This window comes from Perca fluviatilis, chromosome 17 (genome assembly GCF_010015445.1).
Source record: "Perca fluviatilis chromosome 17, GENO_Pfluv_1.0, whole genome shotgun sequence".
NCBI lineage: Eukaryota > Metazoa > Chordata > Actinopteri > Perciformes > Percidae > Perca > Perca fluviatilis.
The window spans coordinates 1,505,552-1,527,291 of NC_053128.1; the positions used below are offsets into that span (position 1 = coordinate 1,505,552).

Genomic DNA, 21,740 nt, shown 5'->3' on the forward strand with positions numbered 1-21,740 from the left:
GGAGACAAGTAATAATTGAGGTAAGTTTGGAGACATTACCTTATTTAATCATTAAATTAATACATATTTTTGTTGTATCTCTTTTCGGTGTAGTAATTTATAGACGGCCCTAAGCACTCGTCTAACTGCAGGTAGCAGCAGCAGCAACAGAGAGCAGAAGAGAGCAGGCAAGTGTTATTTACATAAACTTCTGGTGTACTTACAAACTTTCCAATCCATCGTTTTATGAGTGCATAACCTATATATACTAGTGTAGACCTTTGGTATCATTTCGGGCATTATTAGTGGGGTCATTTAAGAGGTACAAACGTGGGTCCATTAGCCCCGCGCTAAGCTACTCAGCGGCTAATGCTACTCTATGCTAACTCGCCCAGTGTTAGACCCAGGTGAAAAAAGCTTCTGGGGGGGTGTTTGGCTCGAGGTCATGGTGCAAAGGACCCTAGGGTGAATTACTCCGAACCATCACTTTAAGACATGGCTTGTTTTGTGGCCGGGTTAGCTCAGTTGGTAGAGCAGGCGCACATATGGGGAGGTTTACTCCTTGACGCAGTGACAGCGGGTTTGACTCTGACCTGCAGCCCTTTGCTGCATGTCATTCCCCTCTCTCTCCCCTTTCATGTCTTCATCCCAAAAAAATCGTAAAAAAACAAGAGACTGCTTGTTTCTAGAATGTCTTATGGCTTTCAGTTGTAAATGTCGTTTACAGTCGACCCCAACTCCAAAAGTCTGAAATGCAACAACCTTACTTAACCTACTTTTTTAGTAATAAACGAAAACTTTACAATGTCTGTAAATGAAAGGGTCTTTAACAGAGGTGTCAAACATACGGCCCGTGGGCCAGAAGCTGCACTAGATGACTTTGCAAAGTGTGAAAATTGCAGTAGAAGTAACGCATTCCAATTCTCTTATAGGCCTCTGGTCTATAAGAAGGTGTTGGGGTACATATATGTTGCACACTATTCACAGCAAGTCTTTTTTTCAGTTTAATCACACACAAGAGAGTGAAAGAATCAAAGAACCACTTGAGTTGGTTTTTATTTGGTTCCTAAAGCGCGTCAGGGCCAGCAGACCGTTATCTGAAAGCCATCCAACAAGGCAAAGTTAAATAAGTAAATTGAGCTGGGAAATGGCTTCATTTGCGCCACATGACACGTATAACATCTAATACAGGTTGGATGAAGATTAAGATTGCATACTGAACAAGATCTCTAAAAAACAAACATTTTCAAGGCAACATTTCTCTCTGCACCAGAGTTGGCTCCGGAGACAGGAAGCCTCCGCCTTAGGAGCTCTTCTTCTCCTCAAAGATGATGTTTGCTGTGGCTCTCTTGGCTGTGGAACACACACACACACACACACACACACACACACACACACACACACACACACACACACACACACACACACACACACACACACACACACACACACACACACACACACACACACACACACACACACACACACACACACACACACACACACACACACACACACAAAAACACACACACACACACACGTTTGTTATCTAGAGTCGGATAGCTACCAACAGCCTGATCTTCTACTTCGCGGCGTTTCGGTTTGATGCTAAGCTACTGTTTAGAGAAACTCAACACTTCCTGCAAATGTTTCACATTAGAAGCCACGCAGCAAAGGGAGGAAGGCTTTTAATGTATAGAGTGTGGTCTAGACCTACTCTATCTAAAGTGTCTCGAGATAACTCTCGTTAGGATTTGATACTATAAATAAATTTGAATTAATGTGAAATATGAAATTTTGACATAGGTCAATCGGAAGAAAAAGCCAGTTGTGTGTCGGTGGAGTGCCACCTACTGTACCGGAGGTAGAGTTACTCCTGTTATTCCTCCCGTTCTCCCCTGCTCATGTATACGGGGAGAAATGGCAGAACCCAGTTATTCAAATACCCCGGTTACTGCTGCGCATGTTAACCTTCTCTTAATACAGCCATGATGTAAACGCACTGAAGGTTTCAGTCTGTCAGCCAAAAACTGGGCTCTGAGATTTGCACAAAGAGTAAAAATGTACAGTAAGTCACAAAGTGAGTTATTATACATTCTTGTTTCTCTTTCTATTCTACTGTTAGATATATTTTCATATACAGTTGTTTGACTTTTTTGTGATCCATTTTATCCCTTTTACTTAAAAGCCCAGTATTTACAGTCAACGCTACACGACGTGTCGCTTCACACACCCTCATCTTTGAACTTGTCAGCAGCTTCTGACGCCTTGTCCTTCAGGTTCTTCACCGCGTCGTCAATCTTGGCTTCGTTCTTGAGGAAAAATGGTCGAACGATCCGGTTATAAATGAGGACTGATCCGTTGGCGGAGGTCGGAGCCATGCACCACACCAAGAAGGCCCCCTGGGAAAGAAGACGAGAGTCTCTCATCACAATGGGACATCACAGTCACATCACAGGTCAAACTATTTTAGATTTTGTTGAGTTGCTGATTAGCAAAATGCTGAGTGAATTTAAGTTGGGCTGTTATTGTGAAAGGTCACAACGGAATATATATATATATATGCTATTGAGTATTTTACACAAAAAAATGAAACCATGACGGAGATAGGTTTGCCTTTTCAGGCCAAAAATAGCATTTATTTAAAATCTCTCTCTCTCTCTCTCTCTCTCTCTCTCTCTCTCTCTCTCTCTCTCTCTCTCTCTCTCTCTCTCTCTCTCTCTCTCTCTCTCTCTCTCTCTGCTGGTGAACCTGCTGACTCAGGGTTCTCCGCCCTCCACATGTTGATTACTTTACTCTGCGAAGAGCAGAGAGACGCACGCGCACACACACACACAATATGGCCAGAGTCCATTGTTGGACTCCAGCCACACTTAGCTGCCCCCCCCCCAAGCCATACACATTTTTATTTCGTTTTGGTCCAGGGCTGAGGTTGATGTCAAACGTAACATACCTAAACAAAAGCGTAAATTCAATTTATTTTCAACCTGGACCCTATTTCCCTAGGTTTCTGTGTCTAAGTGACTGATGGGAACAACAATCTTTGAAATTGGTCCAGTATTAAGAGAGATCGCTGCAGTCGGCAGTCAGAGAAACAAGCTACAATGGAAGTTAATAGGACAATTGTGCACCTTCAATTTCCGTCCACTAAAAGTGCTGTTTTTGTGTCTGACAACATTATGGAAAGGATCCCTACAGAGATAGACATTTTAGTTTAACATGAAACACTGCAGCGAGTGTTTCCGGCTCTCAGGTAGGACATCAGAATCAGCAGGGGAATGCTGCACACTCAACTCCATGTAGCAGTAGTTTTATGAATACATTTTTCAGCACAACACATTGACTGAAACACAGAAAATACACCGGCGGGATTACCTTTCCCATGTAGTAGAATGGGAACCAGGAGAGGAAGATATCAGCGAAAAACTCTGCCACACTGAAGAGTCCGTACACCACCCAGTAGGTCAGCCATTTGGTATCATCGTCTTTGGTGGCGCTCTCAATGGCCTTAATCCTGGGAAGAGAGACGAGCAACATGGAAGAGATGGTTTGATATATAAAAGTCAACATTAACCACACTCTTGAAAATGTCGCCCAACATGTGGTCGTCCACAGGGTGCCATTTGTGAAAAAAGGGATGTTTTTTGATCATGCACAACAAAACATGCACAAATGAAATCCCTCTTCTAATACCAGGGCTATAGAGCCACTGGACCAGCCATGCCAAAACACTTATTTATGAACTTCAATATCCAACGGAAAATAATCTCAGAATGAAATAACATGCCAACATAAAACACAGCATGTTCAAGCCGGAGAGCAGAGTTCACTTCACGGCGAAAACGAAATTCTTTCACTAGGGCTGAACGATTTTTGAAAATAATCTAATTGCGATTTTTTTCAAAAATATTGCGATTCAATATACAATTATTTTTTAAGCTCTTTGTCTTCTGTGTTATTCAACAAAGACAAACAATAAATCATTGTATAGTATGAACAACACAAGATTAGATAGATTAAACCAACTGTTCTTTCCTGGAGGCCAGGTCTGGATGTGATGGTAAAATTAGGTGATGATGAATTTATATGAAATCGTTTATTTAACTACTTCAATCCCAGTAGTATATTGAGCACTGACCAAGCCTGGTGGAAACATTCATATGAAAGTCAGAAACAAATCACACTAAAGTGCAGATTGCAGAAATATAAAAACAAATGTGGCTTTACCACACTTAGTAGGATTTAGATTATTTAATCATTATTTACATAAACATATGCAAACATGTGGATTGCACTTTTTAAACACTGTCTTTGAACTTTACTAGACAGTTAAATAAGTAAAATATATACATCAGTGTATTTTCTTTTACAGCGCACAGAGAGGAGCTGCCTCCAGCCCCTCCCTCCCCTCATGAAGTTGCGTGCCGTGTGCATGACAGCGCCAACGACGCTGCACTAGCTCAGAGAGGCTATCGTCACGTTAGCAGTAGCATGCAGGTGTTGCCGTGGGATTAACTGTCCTAATAAAACCATTGAAACAACGCGGCCACGCTGCTGTGAAAGCTCCCCGAACGTCTGTTATCAGAGTCTGGTTGTTACCCCTCTCTCACCCCTTTTCCACCGAGGCAGAGCTGGTGCTGGTTCGGAGCCAGAGCCTAGTTTCAAATCGATTCTTTGTTTTTTGACCACCAAAGCACCAGCTCCGAACCAGTAAAAGTGGTTCCTAAGTAGCACCAAATCATTGCTGGGCCAGAAGTAAGAACCACTTACGTCAGCGGCTGGGGGCGGGGTTACCGTGACCAACAAGACGAACAGAAACTTGTGACTGCCATTTTTGAATTAGCAGATAAACACGATGAACGCAATTAAACAACAACAGCGGTCAGAAACGAGCTGCTTTCTTGCACTATAAAGGCGAGCCGCGCGAACACGTTGGATCCGCCGAGTTTGGACGCCGAGTTTGGACGCCGATGTCGGTCCGCAAAGCCACGAACATCAAAAGCAAAGCAACGTCCGCCATTGTTGATGGTGTATTTGTGTTTGGCGCCGCCACGTTAACGTTGCTGGGAAAGATGAGACGTATACAGTGACGTAAGACCTGGCTCTGTGCCGGCTCCTTAGCCTGTGGAAAAGCAAACCGGTTCTTAGGAGGCTCGTCAGTTGAACCAACTCCAAACCGGCACTAGCTCTAGCTCTGAACCAGCACCTGGTTCTTGTTGTTGGAAAAGGGGTATCAGAGTCTGGTTGTTACCCCTCTCCGTGGCAGTCTCCTCCACTCCATATCTTTATAACAGAGCTAACCGGAGCTAACCGCTAACTGGAGCTAACCGCTAACTGGAGCTAATCGTTGCTAATCGAGCCTTCATTTCTGCGTGCCTGTATTCATTAACTGCATGTATGGAGCCCGAATAAAACCCTTACAAGTTTTAAACTACAACTCAGAGTTGTTCGAATGACAGAAATCTGCTCAAGGTACGGCGTAGCATTAGCGTGCCAAGTTGATGCTTTCTCTGCGGAGTGCAGACCGATTTGCTCTTGTGAGTCATGTGACCAAATCGCAGCCTTTGCGATAAGGAAATCGCATTTTAACATATCGCGATATTAATGCAAATGCAATTAATCATTCAGCCCCAACTTTCACCCAGGAAATGCTCATTTGTTCCTTGGGAGTGTTTTAATCCAAACCACCATCTTTTTTCCTAAACTTAACAGTCATGGCCGCATGACGCTCACTTTTTCTGGCTCAACTCCACTACCACGGCCCCTGAAAGGACCGTGTGTTATTCTGATGTGTGTACATTTTTCTTTTGAGCTGCTGTAGCACAGGAATTTCCCCAGTGTGGGATTGATAAAGTCTATCTTATGTTATCTTGTCATCTGGCGGTGTCTGTAGCCGGCTCACAGTCACCTGTTGGCTGCTGAACAACTGCTGCTGGTAGCCGGCGTCCTGGAGCTCTGTAGCAGCTAAATCCAACCAGCAACTGCTGCTCAGATTTGATCTTTCTATGGCACTACAGACCGTTCACGTTACAGCGCTTTACTTAGTTTAAAATACTTCTATTTCAGGTATATAATATATGGTCCATTGGTGAAGTAGCATAGATCACTTTGAGGGGGGGGGGGGAGACCAGGATATGTAGACCAGAAACGGGGAAATCTCACGCATCCCCCCCCCCCCCGCACCCTGGTCGTCCATATCTTCCATCCTTTCTTTCCTCTCTTCTCTTTCTTTCATTCATTTGTTCTCTGCTTAAAGCCTTACCTTGCACTGCTTCCTTCCTTTTCTTTCAATGACATCCCTGACTACTTCAATGACTCCATAAGGTACACTTTTGCAGATTTGACAGATTTTTCAACATGAGACTGAATTGAAGTTGAACTCATCTGAGGGTTTTCTGGTCGATCACCTGTGAAGTGATGAAAGACTAACTAACTAAATGACACTGTTGGTGAGAAATGGGAAGCAAAACACAATCTCTGCTGTCGAAGTCACACCCTTACAACACACAGCTAGTACTAACCGACGAGCCCAACCCAACACCATGCAACGCAATGAGCCAATGCTGCCGCTTTTCTTCTCTGCAGTGTTTACAGGACAACTGACCTTCGCAGACATCCAAAGAATTTTCAGAAACAAAAGCACAGAAATCCTGTCTGAGTTAGTTTAGTCTGTCTGCCTCATACAGATTTTAAATACCGCAGTGTCATACATTTGTACAGAAATGTTTGTGTATTTGTGAGTTTATTATGCGTTATTATCACAGATTTTTCCCCATGATGATATCTATGCCTGTACATCCTGGCTTTTGTTTAGTTTCCTGTTTTATTTTGAAGGTTCATTTCCCTTGTGTCATGTCTTGTTTCACTTCCTGCCTTGTGTGTTTTCCCTTTGGGATTGGCATGTCCCGCCCTGATGGGTTTCACCTGTTCATCAGCCCTCCTGCCACCGGTCTGTTAGGGTTGTGCCGATGGACGAGATCATCGTCCATCGTGATGGCTGGCCAACATAACGATGGAGAGCCACCATCGTGATGCCACGCCCCCTACCCTGTCAAACACACTAATCCTAGTCGCCGGCGCTGGACGGGAAATTGACACTTGCGTTAACGTGGAACACTGTCACATTTTCCTTTCTCCCCTCATTGAACTAAGTTTATGGACACTGCTGTGCATCAATAAGTAAGTCTGAGGTCCTTTAGGTATGGGACCATGTTATGCAGGATTTAGGAGTTAGCAACAGTAGGCTAATTCACGAAGGTGCCATTTTACGTGTGAGTGAATATTACGCATCTGTTCATGTGCATTGTAAGAGTTATGTTTCTGTTTATTAGAATTAGAATGGGTTATTCAGAGCAAATATAACGGAGAATGTAGTTTAATCTCAGTAATGATGTTATATTAGGTTATTACTGTCGCTCCGTTAAAGGCAAACGTTCCACTGTACTGTCGTCGCAGATCACGGACATCTGATTGAGTCTAGACTTTACACCGTCGTGAAAGTAGGTCAAATTGTAATTACAGCCCCTACCAGCAGGCGGCAGCATAGCCATGTAATACTGTCAATTTACAGAGGGAATTGCAATGTATGTCTGATCTAACTGTTAGCCCATACAAGGAGAAGAAAATATTTATGTAAAGAGATATAGTAAAGATTTTAGGTTTGGTCTGTCTTTGTCTTTCTCTTGTTGGGATTGTTTTTCTATGATCATTTGTAAGATAGAGAATATGATTGTTTTATGTGATAACTGGAAATGTACAAATAAAGTTTATTGTCCGCTGTCAGTTCATCGTCACTTGGTGTCAGATCTGGAGCAGGAGAAGTTAACCCTCTCCTTGATTTCATGTTGTTTACGGAGAAGGAGAACCAGGAAATGAGTCGCTACCAAGCCATGGCCGAGCGACATGTAGTCACATTTTGCGAGAGGTGCACGTCAGGCTAGGGTCCATGTCTCCACATACCTACGGCGTCGATTTACCGCAGGACCATAAATTGGGATTAACAGGCTGCCACCGTTTTTTAGACAGACTCTCAGAAACATCTACACAAACTATGATAGGACTTTCACAACAGCTGCGCATTCAGCGGTTGATTGAATCCTGCCTGCTTTAAAGTCTCACTGCTGTGGTCAAACAGAGGCATATACTGTAACACTGATCCTCTGCACTGCTAAACTAGAGCAGCTTCCAGCCTCGGCCGACTCCCTCTCTACTCTTCGACTGTGAACAAGACCTCGAGTCACTGCACTGGCAAGTGATCTATCAACCACATCTGTGCCTCTGCATCTGTATGTAGGTCTGTTCAAAGACAGAAGCCACTCTCTTTACTGTGGATACACAATATTGCGTCCATGCTTAAGAGTACACAGCAACCAAACACTGGTTACCCTCATCTGACTAAGAACAGTCAGCTGAAACCATCAACATCCTGTCTGAGTCCTGTTTGGTATCCATGGTAATTAGGGGTTAGGACCGGATTTAAGAAAGAAGCCATACCAGGTGAATAGTTCTTAAGTCGATGTTCCTATCCTAACTAAAGATAGGAAAAGTGTATTAAACAACTTCCCAGAATCTTTAACTCTCCAAACATTAAGATAACTGTTGAGCTGTCTTAATAACAACTTAATTTTTTTCTGCTAAGTTTGTGTCTCTCGCGCATGTTGGTGGATGCGGTGGAGAAAAGCTCCAACATCCGCTCAGCGTCTGGACAGCTGCAGATTTGAACTGGTCAGGCGGGAGTGCAAGCGGTTGCATTCTGGGAAAGCGGCTGCATGTGTCCACAAAAATGCATACACGCATACACGTGACCAATGTACCAGTCCACAGCTGTCCACAGACGCGCAGAAAGTATGTCCAAACCTGGGACCAACAAGTGGTCAGCTTACTGTTGGTTAACAGACGGTCTGTCAACGAGGGTCGGCTATCGTTAAGAAATAAAAACCTAAATTGGCATCCCTAGTTTCAATCTATGCTTCAATGGCAAAAACAGTTAAAACTGAAAAGTTGTTTAGCTCGGCGAGATGTTAATAGTAGCATGAGTTGCTAGGTAACGTTTACATATACTGTAAGTTGATAACCGATGTTGGATCGAGTATTTAGGATTTTCTAACCTGAGATAAAATAGGATTCCTAAGTAGGGTTGGGTACCCTTTGGATTTTTACGATTCCGATGCCGAACCGGTACTTTTAAAACGATTCCGATTCCTAAACGATTCCTAAACCGATTCTTGAAAAATGACATAAAAGAAGGCTTTTTATGGAGTTTTTTTTTTTATTGAAAATTATTTAAATTTAACAATATATTAACGTTTTAAAGTACTTAAATATATAATAAGTAAACCTAAGTCACCTAACACACAACTACAATAATTTAACAAATAACAGTTACACTATTAACAAGTAACAACAAAATAAATGGTTGGTATGCCAACCAGCTTCAAACTTTAGCAGTTCTTTTGCAGAAAAATGACCATAATTGCCTTCTCTGGCGAGATACTACACCTCTCCTGACTTATGGCATGTAGGCCTACTGCACAGGAGAAAACTCTCTCAGACGGTGTCCAAGAGGTCTGTACACACCCAGGTAGGAGTTTGAAAGGGCAGACAATTTGGGGAGGCTGTCTCGCCTCCCCCACCACCAGGCTACAGGCTCTTGAACGATAGTGAATGGTTAATATGCTTTTACGTCCGTTTTGTTGAGCCCAAAGGGAAAATATGCCATTTTAAAAGTAGCCTACATATACGGTAGCTAGCTAACGGTAGACTACAGAGAAAGTGAGATATTTTTACGTCCGTTTCAGAGCGTGTACAAAAAGCCGTCTGTCAGCTGTGATTGTAGAGTGCATGTCGGGGGAATAGCGCGGACACGCGCTTCACACCGCGAGCGGGCATGTGCGCCACTCGGCAGAAAAGGGAGAAAAAAAAAAAAGAGTCTGCCGCTGTCCGGAGCGACAGAGGGAAAATATTTCAGTCGGAACCGAAATTTGCGTTCTAATCCGGTCCGAATACTACCGTTTGCGTAGGAACCGGTACCATAGTGGAACCGGGTTTCGGTACCCAACCCTATTCCTAAAGTTAGCTAGGATTTGTTTCCGTTATACCAAATTGGGAAAAATCCTAACTTATACTCTTCTTGTCTTAACTCAAGACTTAAGAAGTTTCTGTAATACATTATGTCCCCAGCAAACTGTTAGCATCTGTAGTAACACATTTAACAGCCAAAGCACATCGCATTACACTGCTGGCAAAGAAATAGATTTTCCTCATAGAGGGATTCATTAATAAAGAGCTTCTTTCTTAAAATAAGGCAGTGCAAAGACAAGTTGGTTTGTTCCTGACAGTAACTTCCCTTATCTGATCATGATGAGATGATTGAATGAGGAAATCATGTGATGAATCATCCAATCATGATTTCGTTATGTGATTATGGTATCATGCTGTATAATGTTATATTAATAAATGACTGAAGTAAATTTACCGGTAATGATGATGATTTAAAAAGCTCTCGAACCAGTTGACACATTTAGGGCAGCATCAAATGTTCATTGCCACTGCAGTACCAATTTCAGTGACAGGCTGTGCTGAACTAAACATTCCTGGGATGTTTCTGAAAGGTAAATAAAGGTGTACTACAAGGGACCGCAGGTGACTCAGATAGTTACTGAATAAAAACTCCTAAAGAGATGTGGGTGAAGTAAGAGCTCGAGGACAGCTTCTTCTGTAACGTGGTCCACTTTAATGTCCATTACACAAGCAAACGCTGACCACATTACCCATCATGTGTATCTCCAGGTTGTAACACAGGCTTCCTGTTATGTGTCTCCAAGCTCAATCTTGACATGACATCAGTATGACATCATCAGGGTTATTTTCTCAGAATTTACCAAGCTTCCCGGAGCCACAGAAGACATAGCACTGAGTTGTACCCATGAAAACGGAGCATAAAGTGTGTAATTGCCCTTTAACTCCCTGCAGCCATCTGAAGGCACAACCAGTCTTCCAAACCATACAACCATATCGGTCGTTTGTGCCTCCTCTCTAATACAACAACAACGAGAAGCCGCCTGTCAAAATCTGAGGGAAATCTTTTAAACTGACCTTTGTCGATCTGAAATGAAGACAGATTCAGCAACTGTGCGGCCGATTTCTCACTTAAAATGTTTTCAGAAACATAAAATAAAATAAAGGATCGTATTCCGAACGGGCCACCATTATGCCCGGTTTTGAAATTCGGGAGCAGCCAGCCCCATGTGACACGTTCGTCCAATCAGGTGCAGCCATCGCAGTTGCAGGAGGGCGGAGCGGGTTTTCTTTGCTTGTCAGTGGTCAGTGAAGAGAAGTGGCGAGCTCACTAGCGTGCAATGCTTGGAAGCGGGGCGATCCCATCCATGAAAACAACGTGTATATGGACACGTACTCTAAGAAGGCGCTGCTAGAGTTGGAACAATTCCAAATGTTGCTGTACATTGTCTCAGAAATAATTGCGATAAACAATATAATTGTCTCTTTCAGTCAAATTTACAGTCTGAATTACCCTGTTGCGGGATTAATAATAAGAATATTGAATCTTGAATCTAAAGGCAGCAGGACAGCGATGTGTAACAGTGGAAGCAGACGAGCAGAACATGTCTTATTGCTTCAGACGCATTATACTCGTCCCATCACCGTGAATATTAATTATGTATGAGACTCAATGATATGATGGAAATAACTAGTATGCCAACTGTAGACATGTACAAATATCCTCTGTCAATAAGCTCCAATCACTGTAAATTATAAATGCAACATTTCCGTCGACAATGACCAATAATTTATCTTCAAGCATTTCCTTCTACACATCATCTTTTCCTCTCTGTTACCCAATGTAACACTGTTACATTATAATTTGTTCATTATGATAGAAAAACTAATGCTTATATTTGTCTTTAATTTAATTATTATTAGAGTATTTAAATCTACTTTGAGTAAGTCTAAGATAATAATAAAAAAGGTTGTCATTTTGCTAAAATAAGTCCCTAAATTCCTTACAAAAGGTTGTTCTTCTTAACACGGCTATTTAAAACACCAAGTGTGCTGTTTCACCAGAGCCCATATTAATAGTTACAAGTATACAACATACAGAGTTACAGAGACACACGCTGGTTTCCTGTTCTCTAGTTCCTGTTGGTTATGGTTAACCTTCCCTCTTGTCAAACACACAGCGGCATTGTTAAAATAATGGTCAAATCCTAATCAGTATTTAGTTTTTCGCTTGATGTTTGTTTCTAATAGCAGTCTTTTTATCATGCATTTCTATTCTCCCTGAGGCCTGTGTGTCGCCGTATAAAAGCTCCTCTCTGTTTCAGTCACAGGCTCCCACGGTGTTTAAGTACAGCACACTGCCAGCTTTAATAGTCCAACTACCAGAACTGACAAACGGCTCCACTGTCCGCAAGATCCTCTCAACACTCCCGTCTGTTGCCTTCAAAACTCAGCGTACCGGCCCCGGAGGGAAACGTTAGGCTGTCTGAGTGCCACAAGTTATATATCAGTCAGGAAAAGATGTTGGAGCATGTGAACAGTGAAGAAATACTAAGGTCTCTAGTTTCACAGCAATATGGTTACTATGGTCGCCACCTTCAATGTGAAAAAATAAGGGACACCTTGCCATCAGCCCTATGCACAAATCAAGAGACACTTAGGTTACATTTACATTTCTGTTTTTTTTTTTGAGTTTTGAGTTAAAAGAGATCTCCGTGCACCAAGTGTTTATCTCCAGTAGAAGAACTAATCTCTGTTTAAACTAACACACCCAAACCTCATATTTCATCAACATTCTGGTATACTGGACATAAACAGGAGGCAGCGTGGAGATTATGCCCACTGCTAGTAGTTGCCATGGTAACGTTAGTAGCTTAGTATCAGAGAACGAGACATCATGACCGATTAGAACCAAACAGGAGGAGAAACGTTGACGTCAGTGTTGGTTTTGTCAAAGGTCTCCGTTCGCGGCCGTTGAGACTTCAACACAACCCTGCAGAGTCCAAACCAAAACGGGTCAGAAGTGTTTCCTAATGTCTCCAGTTTAGGGGCTCGGAAACACCAGAGCAGGGGGAATGAGAGGGGAAAACATCAGAGCAACCCAATATCAATCAGAGGATACAGTAAGAGATGATAAGAAAAGATGACAAAAAACTGTTGCTTCACATTAGTAAGTTCGTTGGAGATGAGCCAGGCCTACACAGAATCGATCATTGGCGATCGGCGTCCAATGCATGCTGGGTAGATCTGTGTCCGCCTTGATCCCGACTTGCTCTGACGTCTGATGCACACGTGGGCAACGACAACTCACGAGGCGACCGCAGGTTTTAGAGCCAGGCGCCGCAGTTGCTCTCCACCCACTGCAAGACCCAGGGCATGCTGGGAAACGCCTGGCTCTCAGCTGATCTAACAGCTGATTGGTTCAGAATCGACTCAACAGGATGATGTTTTATATAAACATATTATTGATTTTGAATCTGAGCGATTTGAATTGCTATTTGTCTGATTTAAAGGCTTATTCTGTACAAACAACATGTTGTGTGGCTGATAGTGATGTTTAGAAGTTAGAGAGACTAAATCTGATCAGATAACACATCATCTACAGTCTGTTAATTAAAATTTAGCAACAGATCACATGTAGAGCATTTTGACAGCTACTCTGTCATAATAAAAACAACTGGAGACTGTCAACAAGCTGATATATGGGTCTGATAACATTTTAATAAATCGGAATCAGACCTAACAGGATGTGAGTGTTTCTGTGACTTCCTGTTCACACTGCAGGTTGCTGGAAACAGCTGGAAACTGTCAGACTGTACCGCGGCTTTTTGTCCCCGCCCACTGCCGCTGCCTGCTCTCTTCCACTTTACAGGCGAGGCAACGCTCATCTCCAACGAGCCTATTATCTGGGAACCTTGCACACAACTGCCCAGCAGGGTTGGTCTTACTCTGGAGTCTTTAGTGATGAAACATCAACGGGCAGGGCTGTATTCAATACACATACTCAGGTTCAAACTTGTTCACAATCTGAGCCTTCAAAGCCTATGAACACCCAAACTGGTGTTTTCAGTTCTTCTGGCTGATTAAACTCTGAACAGGTTGAAGGTAGGCCGGAGCTTGGATGGAAATGTATAAGGTCACAAATCATCTACCAATAAGAATGACAAAGGTGTCATTTGTCCCGCCCTAACAGGTGCAACAAAGCAAACAAGCGACTCTGGACGATGTCAATCACTCAATCTAACCACGCCCACACAGTCCTGATAGGTCCAATCAGCCACATTAACTCAAAACACCTGTGTGGGTGTCCGGGGCCTTTAATGCCAAAAATGCTTGTACTACTAAGGGAGACAAGGCTATGGCTAAATCAAGTCTGGAACTTGAAAACCCACTGACAAACCTGTGGGTTGTAATAATGTCATATGCACTGTATTTTGGAGCATTCTTATGTAGGCCTGCAAAATATAGGGCAAGGGAATGTCTGTGATTGAAGGTCCAAGAGAAGCTGTAAAATGTATAATGCAGTTGAAGGCATAGAGGCTGTTTTTTCTTCCATAGGAGAGAACTTGTGCGTGGTGGGAAAGGCTGTTTACTAATCACCGCTCATCACTATCTAGCCACTTCTAGAATGGAGAACAGGTGACAGGACTGAACTGGACAGCATTCATGCCAAAAAGTTAAGTATACCTCATTTGTTGTTAGAGCTGGGACGATATGCTTTTTGTCCCAATTCCATTCTTCCACGACACATGAGCGCTGATTGGATTTGTATTGTGATTTTCATGTATTGTGATTCTAGAAGTATTGGGATTCGATAGCATTGATTATCTGGATTTTTCTTTTCCTTCTTTAACAAAAACAAAAGTTGAATAAAACACTTCTAGAGACAATATATCATGAGACATTTCTAAGAACTGTTTCCAGACAAGAAATGGGGGAGAGAGGTGGGATGACATGCAGCAAAGGGAATTGGGTCAGACTCAAACCCGGGCCGCTGGCAAGGACTGAGTCTACGCGGGGTGCACGCTCTACCAGATGAGCTAATGGCCGCCCCAACTCTTTATTTCTTTTTTATTTGACGCTTGGGAAATACTGTCTTTGTTACACTCATACCAACAGAGCGCTGAATGAGTCATCAATGAGTCAGCATTTTTGCACTTCCAGTTCCCTCGTCTCAAAGCCCATGAGTTTTTGATCACATGGCTGAAAGAAGGTCTGTGGTTAACACAAGTTTAGGAGAGTTTACCACTTTGTTCTACGACATGAATCGTGTCAGTACCAACTCATGAATTTTAAAGGTTGTACGGGTCTAAGAAAAGGCGGCTGCTAGCAAGGGGCTAAATGAGACTACAAACGCCATCACGCCAAACACGTGAAATCAGCTGGAAGCTAGAGGTGTCGGCATGGGCGTAGATTTAAGGGTGGATGCAAAGGGATATGTCGTAGTTTGTTCCCCCCCCCTCCCCCCAATATTTAGAAGAGGTAGATTTGTCCCCCTCAAAAGATATGATTGTCTTGGAGATTATGTCCACATTGTCACTTTTTTTGGACATTTGTGCGCTTTTTAGAATAGAATGCCTTTTATTGTCACTATACACATGTACAATGAGATTAAATGCAACTCCTTTTCCAGTGCCAATGTATACGTAAAAGAAATGTAACAACATGGAATGAAATAAGTAGTGCAAAAAAAAGGGGGGGGGGATAAGGTACACAGTTATGTATATACATATATAAACAAATAAGATAAATATGGTTTTATATACAGTGTGATATGCAGTGTGCAGTAATGCTATTGCACAGTATACAGATATTGCACAGTAATGAAATTGCACAGTATTATCAAAAGTATTAACTATTGCACAGTAGGTGGGTAGAAGAAAGTCCGGGGGTTGGGGGGGTAAGACTGTGAAGTCAGTGCATGTGTGAGCCAATGTTTTTGTAGCTTTTTTCAGCATTTCTGAAGTTTTTTTCCCCCCCAACGTTTTCAGAAGTGTACTAACTGAGCAGCTTTTTATGAGAGAATTTTATAAAGGCCTAACAGAAAATGTTCCGTATTTTGACTGTAGGTACACATATACTTTTCGTTTTTTACTTCCCAGGCAAAGTCCAGGTAACGAGCTGCCAGAACAGTTTCTGTTATTCTACGGATTTATTTCTTAGAGTGTTGTCTGATGCTGAAACTTTTCTGCGGGATCCCCAGAGCCCCTGGTTATAATATGCTTGCTCTTTTCTTACTCTTATTTTACTGTGTGTGTGTGTGTGTGTGTGTGTGTGTGTGTGTGTGTGTGTGTGTGTGTGTGTGTGTGTGTGGCCCCTCCTTGACAGAAGTGCTAAGAATAAGACACTTACGATATGTATGCTGGGTAAAGGAAGCCGATGAGGTTACACAGCAGGGAGGCTCCGTAACCGATGACCAGGTACACTGCGATGATGACGACGACAGCTGCAACAAATCACACCAGATGTTTATCACAATTTTTTTCCACCCCACAAATATATACTACAGCCTACTGCACAGTTCAAATAAATAACTTCTACTATTACTCATGAAGAGCTACTACTGACCAAATCAAGAACAAATGTTTAATTTCTCTAGTTAGCTTATGACGAAAGGTAAATGAAGCCGACTCGTTCCTCTGTGGTGCGTTTGTTCTCTCGCTGGTTCCTCTATTTTTCCCTCCCCGCCCCTGACAACACTCACCCAGGGCGATGTACGTCCTGCTTACTCCGGTTCTCGCCTCGACTTTTGCCAGCCCATCTGTCATGAGATTCTTTTCATGGAGGAACTTATTAAATCTGTCTTTGAGCCCCTGCGCCATGGCTGCACTTCCTTCTTTAGCGAGGCTGCTTACGAAATGAGTTGAGAGTCAAACTGCGACAAGGCTGCTACCTGCAACCCAATATACCGCTAGGCTCAGACCGGATGGACAATACAACCTCCAACTGCACACTTTCAAAATAAAAGCACGAGGTCTATTTAATGCTGTGAATTTGACTGATAATAACTTACTCAATTAAAACCATAGACTGTATAATATGAATGTACAGAGCATGTGTGACATCACCCATTGGTTTGTGGAGATCTGCTATGAGTCGTTATCGACTCATAGCAGATTAGGTATACCAATGTTCGTTACGGGCGTAGCCATCCCGGTTGCAGATGTGACGATTTTAGACGAGAGAGACGTTACTTACACTGGCAATCACATCATAGCCACGCCCTAAAACACCCCCTGCTTTATCACCGATTTTAAAATCAACAAGACCATAATTTAAAAAATGAACATCATTCTGTGTTGCAGAAGACTTAAAACTAGCGATTGAGACCATAAACTCATTATGAAGATGTTTACTGAGGTAATACATCAAGTGAGAAGTGGGTCACTTTCTCAGAGACTTCTACAGAAACCGACCTCCTTTTGGAACCGCACTGGTTGGAATTCAGATAGAATGCAGGTTTAAGGTAGCCTGACGTGGTCATACTCAGATTCTAGTCAGAATATGAGTCTGAAACCGCTCCATTGGGCTGCGATTATGGGGCGTGTTCCAACCGAACCAGGAAAAAAAATACCTCTGCATTCATTGGATAGACCTACATCCAATCAGAGCAACGGAACTCAACTCAGCTGTCAACAGAACTCAACACTGTGTATCGTCTCCATAGCAACCACTCTTTGCACAATGCATTCGTTCTAACTTCCGACTTTTAGACCTTTTTGAAGCTGGATATATCATTTGTTTCTTGTAAATATAAATGTGGATAACGTTAGTGATAGTGATATGCTCGCTACAGTCGCATTTCTAGAGATGAATCGGCGAAAACACGTTTTATTTCTCTGATTCACGGCTTTGTTCTAAGCTCGGCGCTCTCTCTCTTCGTCTCTCTCTTATGTCTCCACCATAACACCCTCTCTCTTCAGTCTCTCTCTATGTCTCTCCACCATATAACGCTCTCTCTCTTCAGTCTCTCTTTATGTCTCGCCACCATATAACGCTCTCTCTCTTCAGTCTCTCTCTATCTCTCTCCACCATATAACGCTCTCTCTCTTCAGTCTCTCTCTATCTCGCTCCACCATATAACGCTACCATGCTTTCGGGCAGTTGTTGAGGCTCCTCCGCTGAGGATTTTAAAATGAATGCGCTGTCGATATCTTCTGTAACAGACGTGATGGTGGAATCTACACATCTCAACAAATTCAACCCAAGCGTTCTTTGGTGACGTGGTTGATTCTGTTAATGTTGATCATCTGTCCGACAATCTGATTGGTCCGAACAGATCCTGTTCGGGCAATAATTGCTTCTCAACGGAGCGACTCCAGACCGAACTTCCCGACCTCGAATTTTGTGGGCGGGGCTAAGTTCGGCTGTCATCCAGGCTAGGTTTAAGGTGTCTCCCCCTGCTGGAATTAAGATAGAATGCTAATTTAAAGGTGTGATAGAATGATTTTATAGGGTATTTCACTGTTCCTTAAAGTGATGGTTCGGAGTAATTTCACCCTAGGGTCCTTTGCACCATGATCTCGAGCCAAACACCCCCCCAGAAGCTTTTTTCACCTGGGTCGAACATTGGGAGCGCGTAGCGTAGCGTTATCAGCTGAATAGCTTAGCGCAGAGGCTAATGGATCCGAAGTGTCTCTTAACATTACCCCACTAATAATGCCCGAAATGATACCAAACGTCTACAGTAGTACAAATAGGTTATGCACTCATAAAACGATGGATTGTAAAATTTGTAAGTACACCAGAAGTTTATGTAAATAACACTTGCCTGCTGGCTTCTGCTCTCTGCTGCTGCTGCTGCTGTTACTACCAGGCAGTAAGAGTGCTTAGGGACATCTACAAATTACAACACCGAAAAGAGATGCAACAAAAATATTTATTAATTTAATGATTAAATAAGGTAATGTCTCCAAACTTACCTCAATTATTACTTGTCTCCTGCTAGTTATATTACAGCACTTACTTTAAAAAATAAGTTAAATTAAAAAATATTTTTGTTGCATCTCTTTTCGGTGTTGTAATTTGTAGATGTCCCTAAGCACTCGTCTTACAGCAGCAACAACAACAGCAGAGAGCAGAAGCCAGCAGGCAAGTGTTATTTACATAAACTTCTGGTGTACTTACAAACTTTACAATCCATCGTTTTATGAGTGCATAACCTATATATACTAGTGTAGACCTTTGGTATCATTTCGGGCATTATTAGTGGGGTAATGTTAAGAGACACTTCGGATCCATTAGCCTCTGCGCTAAGCTATTCAGCGGCTAACGCTACGCTACGCTAACTCGTCCAATGTTAGACCCAGGTGAAAAAAGCTTCTGGGGGGGTGTTTGGCTCGAGGTCATGGTGCAAAGGACCCTAGGGTGAAATTACTCCGAACCATCACTTTAAGGTCTCCTAATAGGGTATGTAACATTGGTTGGGCTTAAAATTGCCCGAATGCTATTTTATGGGCCCTTAACTACCCTGTGAATATGGCCCTATTTGTAACAAGAGCTTTTCTTCCAAATATGGTATGCTCATGAATATTTAGATGAGCTGCGCGCTGATTAGTTTGAGCGAACCACATAGAACACATTGGAGACGAGACAGCAGGTCTCATATTTCAGATACTGCAAAGTTATACATTGTTTGTCTACTATTTCGTTATTAAATTCACTTCTGAGACTTTTTTATGCGAGAAATCAACTATATAAAGCTCAAATATGGGCCATTTTACGAAAATGTATGGCTAATTGCAAATTTGGTAAGACGTGTCGGACTTTAGGAGCTTCACACAGTCTGACGAGAAAGCAGCAACCGCCATACCCAGTGAAAGTCACTGTTTCTCGGTTACTTACTACCGGGGCTCGGGGCTCCGCGGAGCTAGCCGTCTGCCAGTTGCCAGCATAACTAGAGTATATTTACAGTTAGAATTTCGTCACGCCACTTATATTAGGCTACAGCTACCCCAAGGTCATATAAAGCTAACAATCGTGTCCTATTTCAATTTAATGCATTTTTGTGAACATTAGGAGTTTCGTTAGCTGCTAGTGTTCCTTCAATCCTATGTGTACAGATTGCAGCTAGTTAGCTACACTTTCGGCATAACTAGAGTATATTTACAGTTTGAATTTCGTCACGCCACTTATATAACAGCTCCCTAAGGTCTTAACAAAGCTAACAATTGTGTGTGATTTCAATTTTAAATGCATTTTTGTGAATTTTAGGGGTGTCCTTAGGAGGAGCTGCTAGCTAGGCTTTGTGTCCCATTTAATCCTATGGGAAAAGATCGTTGCTACACTTTCGGCATATCGTATATTTACAGTTTGAATGAAGCTCCCTAAGGTGTTAACAAAGCTAACACTTTTGTTTTGGGGCGTTACAAAGATAGAAGGTAGAGCCAAATAAGGAGGAATTGAGAAGTTGACGTCAACTTTTAGCTTTGTTCAGATTCGCCCGTTTTCAGAGGCAGTTGTAAATTGTGAGATTTGCAGAGGAAAGAGGTGTCAATGGGATTTTGAGGTTCTAAGTATGTCCTATTTACCCACCAAACTGTCGTTATTCAACTATGACAGGGTAAAATCGGTATTACCCCTTTAAGGAGTCTCCCCCTGCTGGAATTCAGGTAGAATGCAGGTTTAAGGCACTTCCGCATTTGCAGCACTTCGCCGAACCGGATGCTTTGTCCATTAATATTAATGGTCTATGATTAAAGGGATATTTCACCATTGGAAAGAATTGGGTCACTTATGTAGTAGAAATGTGAAATTATTTTAGAAATTGGTGGCTCCTAGGCAGAGAAAAGCCAGAAAATGTGTTTTTGGCTCATGTGGATGAAAGACACCAAATCCCAGTATGCACTTGCTTTGCTGCTTTAGCGTCTACTCCCAAGCCACGACTACCATTTACAGACAGACAGACAGTGAGACGCTCAACTCAACTCAAGTGGGTTTTATTGTCATTTCAACCATACACGAAACAACGTTTCACCGTGGCTCAAGTGGTTACACAATTAAAATATGTAAAAACGACATTATATAAAAACGACATGAAACAGGCTCCATTTAGTGCACTGCACACACATTATATCCTCTGTAAAGTTCAGCTAACATGTATACTAGCATTAGCGCTTATGGGTTGTAAACCCTTTAAACACAGAGTATGAACACAGCCGTAAAATTGCGTGGAATGTTGAATGGTCGGCATTTAACAGTCGCAAACTCCACCAGCAGTTAGCAATAGTAGTCCAGTTTGTTGTCTAATGAGCGGACACTTGCAAGCAGGATTGATGGAACTAGCGTTAGCTTTCCACCGGCACACTCGTTCAACGTTACCTGCTGACGATGTCCCTTTACTGGCCAGAGGCATCGAGCAACACCGCTGGTCTCCGTAGTAGGCGGGTGAAGCTTGCGTAGTGTGTTGAGTATTCCGTCTGTAATAAAGTGTCCTGCATATTCTCTGATCTGTACCAATGTATCCCGGTGGTACACGTGTGTGGTAGTTTGAATGCACATAGTTGTTGTTATAAAATTTAGCGAAGATTCAAGATGGCTGACGCTCGTTTTGCTTCGGCAATTCTCAGCGAAAGACGACAGTCCAACCCCCTATGGGCTGGTTGAAAACACGCGGAAGTAGCTTCTACTACTGGCTGTAGTCCTTTGCCTCTGGTCAAAAAAATCTTCCGATGACGCAAAAATCGTCGTTTTACGTCATCGGAAGATCTTTTTCCAGACCCACAATACAGAGATCACTCGCCTCA

General features: G+C 42.6%; 1 protein-coding gene across 1 annotated transcript; it reads right to left on the reverse strand.

Annotated features, from left to right (window-relative positions):
• Window positions 1-1,002: 1,002 nt before the first annotated feature.
• On the reverse strand, window positions 1,003-16,923 carry reep5 (receptor accessory protein 5). Its single transcript, XM_039779188.1, has 5 exons — window positions 16,700-16,923; window positions 16,348-16,441; window positions 3,355-3,493; window positions 2,213-2,381; window positions 1,003-1,332 (listed from the first exon to the last, which is right to left on the reverse strand). The coding sequence occupies exons 1-5, from the start codon at window positions 16,815-16,817 to the stop codon at window positions 1,283-1,285; spliced, it is 570 nt and encodes a 189-aa protein (XP_039635122.1). The 5' UTR covers window positions 16,818-16,923; the 3' UTR covers window positions 1,003-1,282.
• Window positions 16,924-21,740: the final 4,817 nt, after the last annotated feature.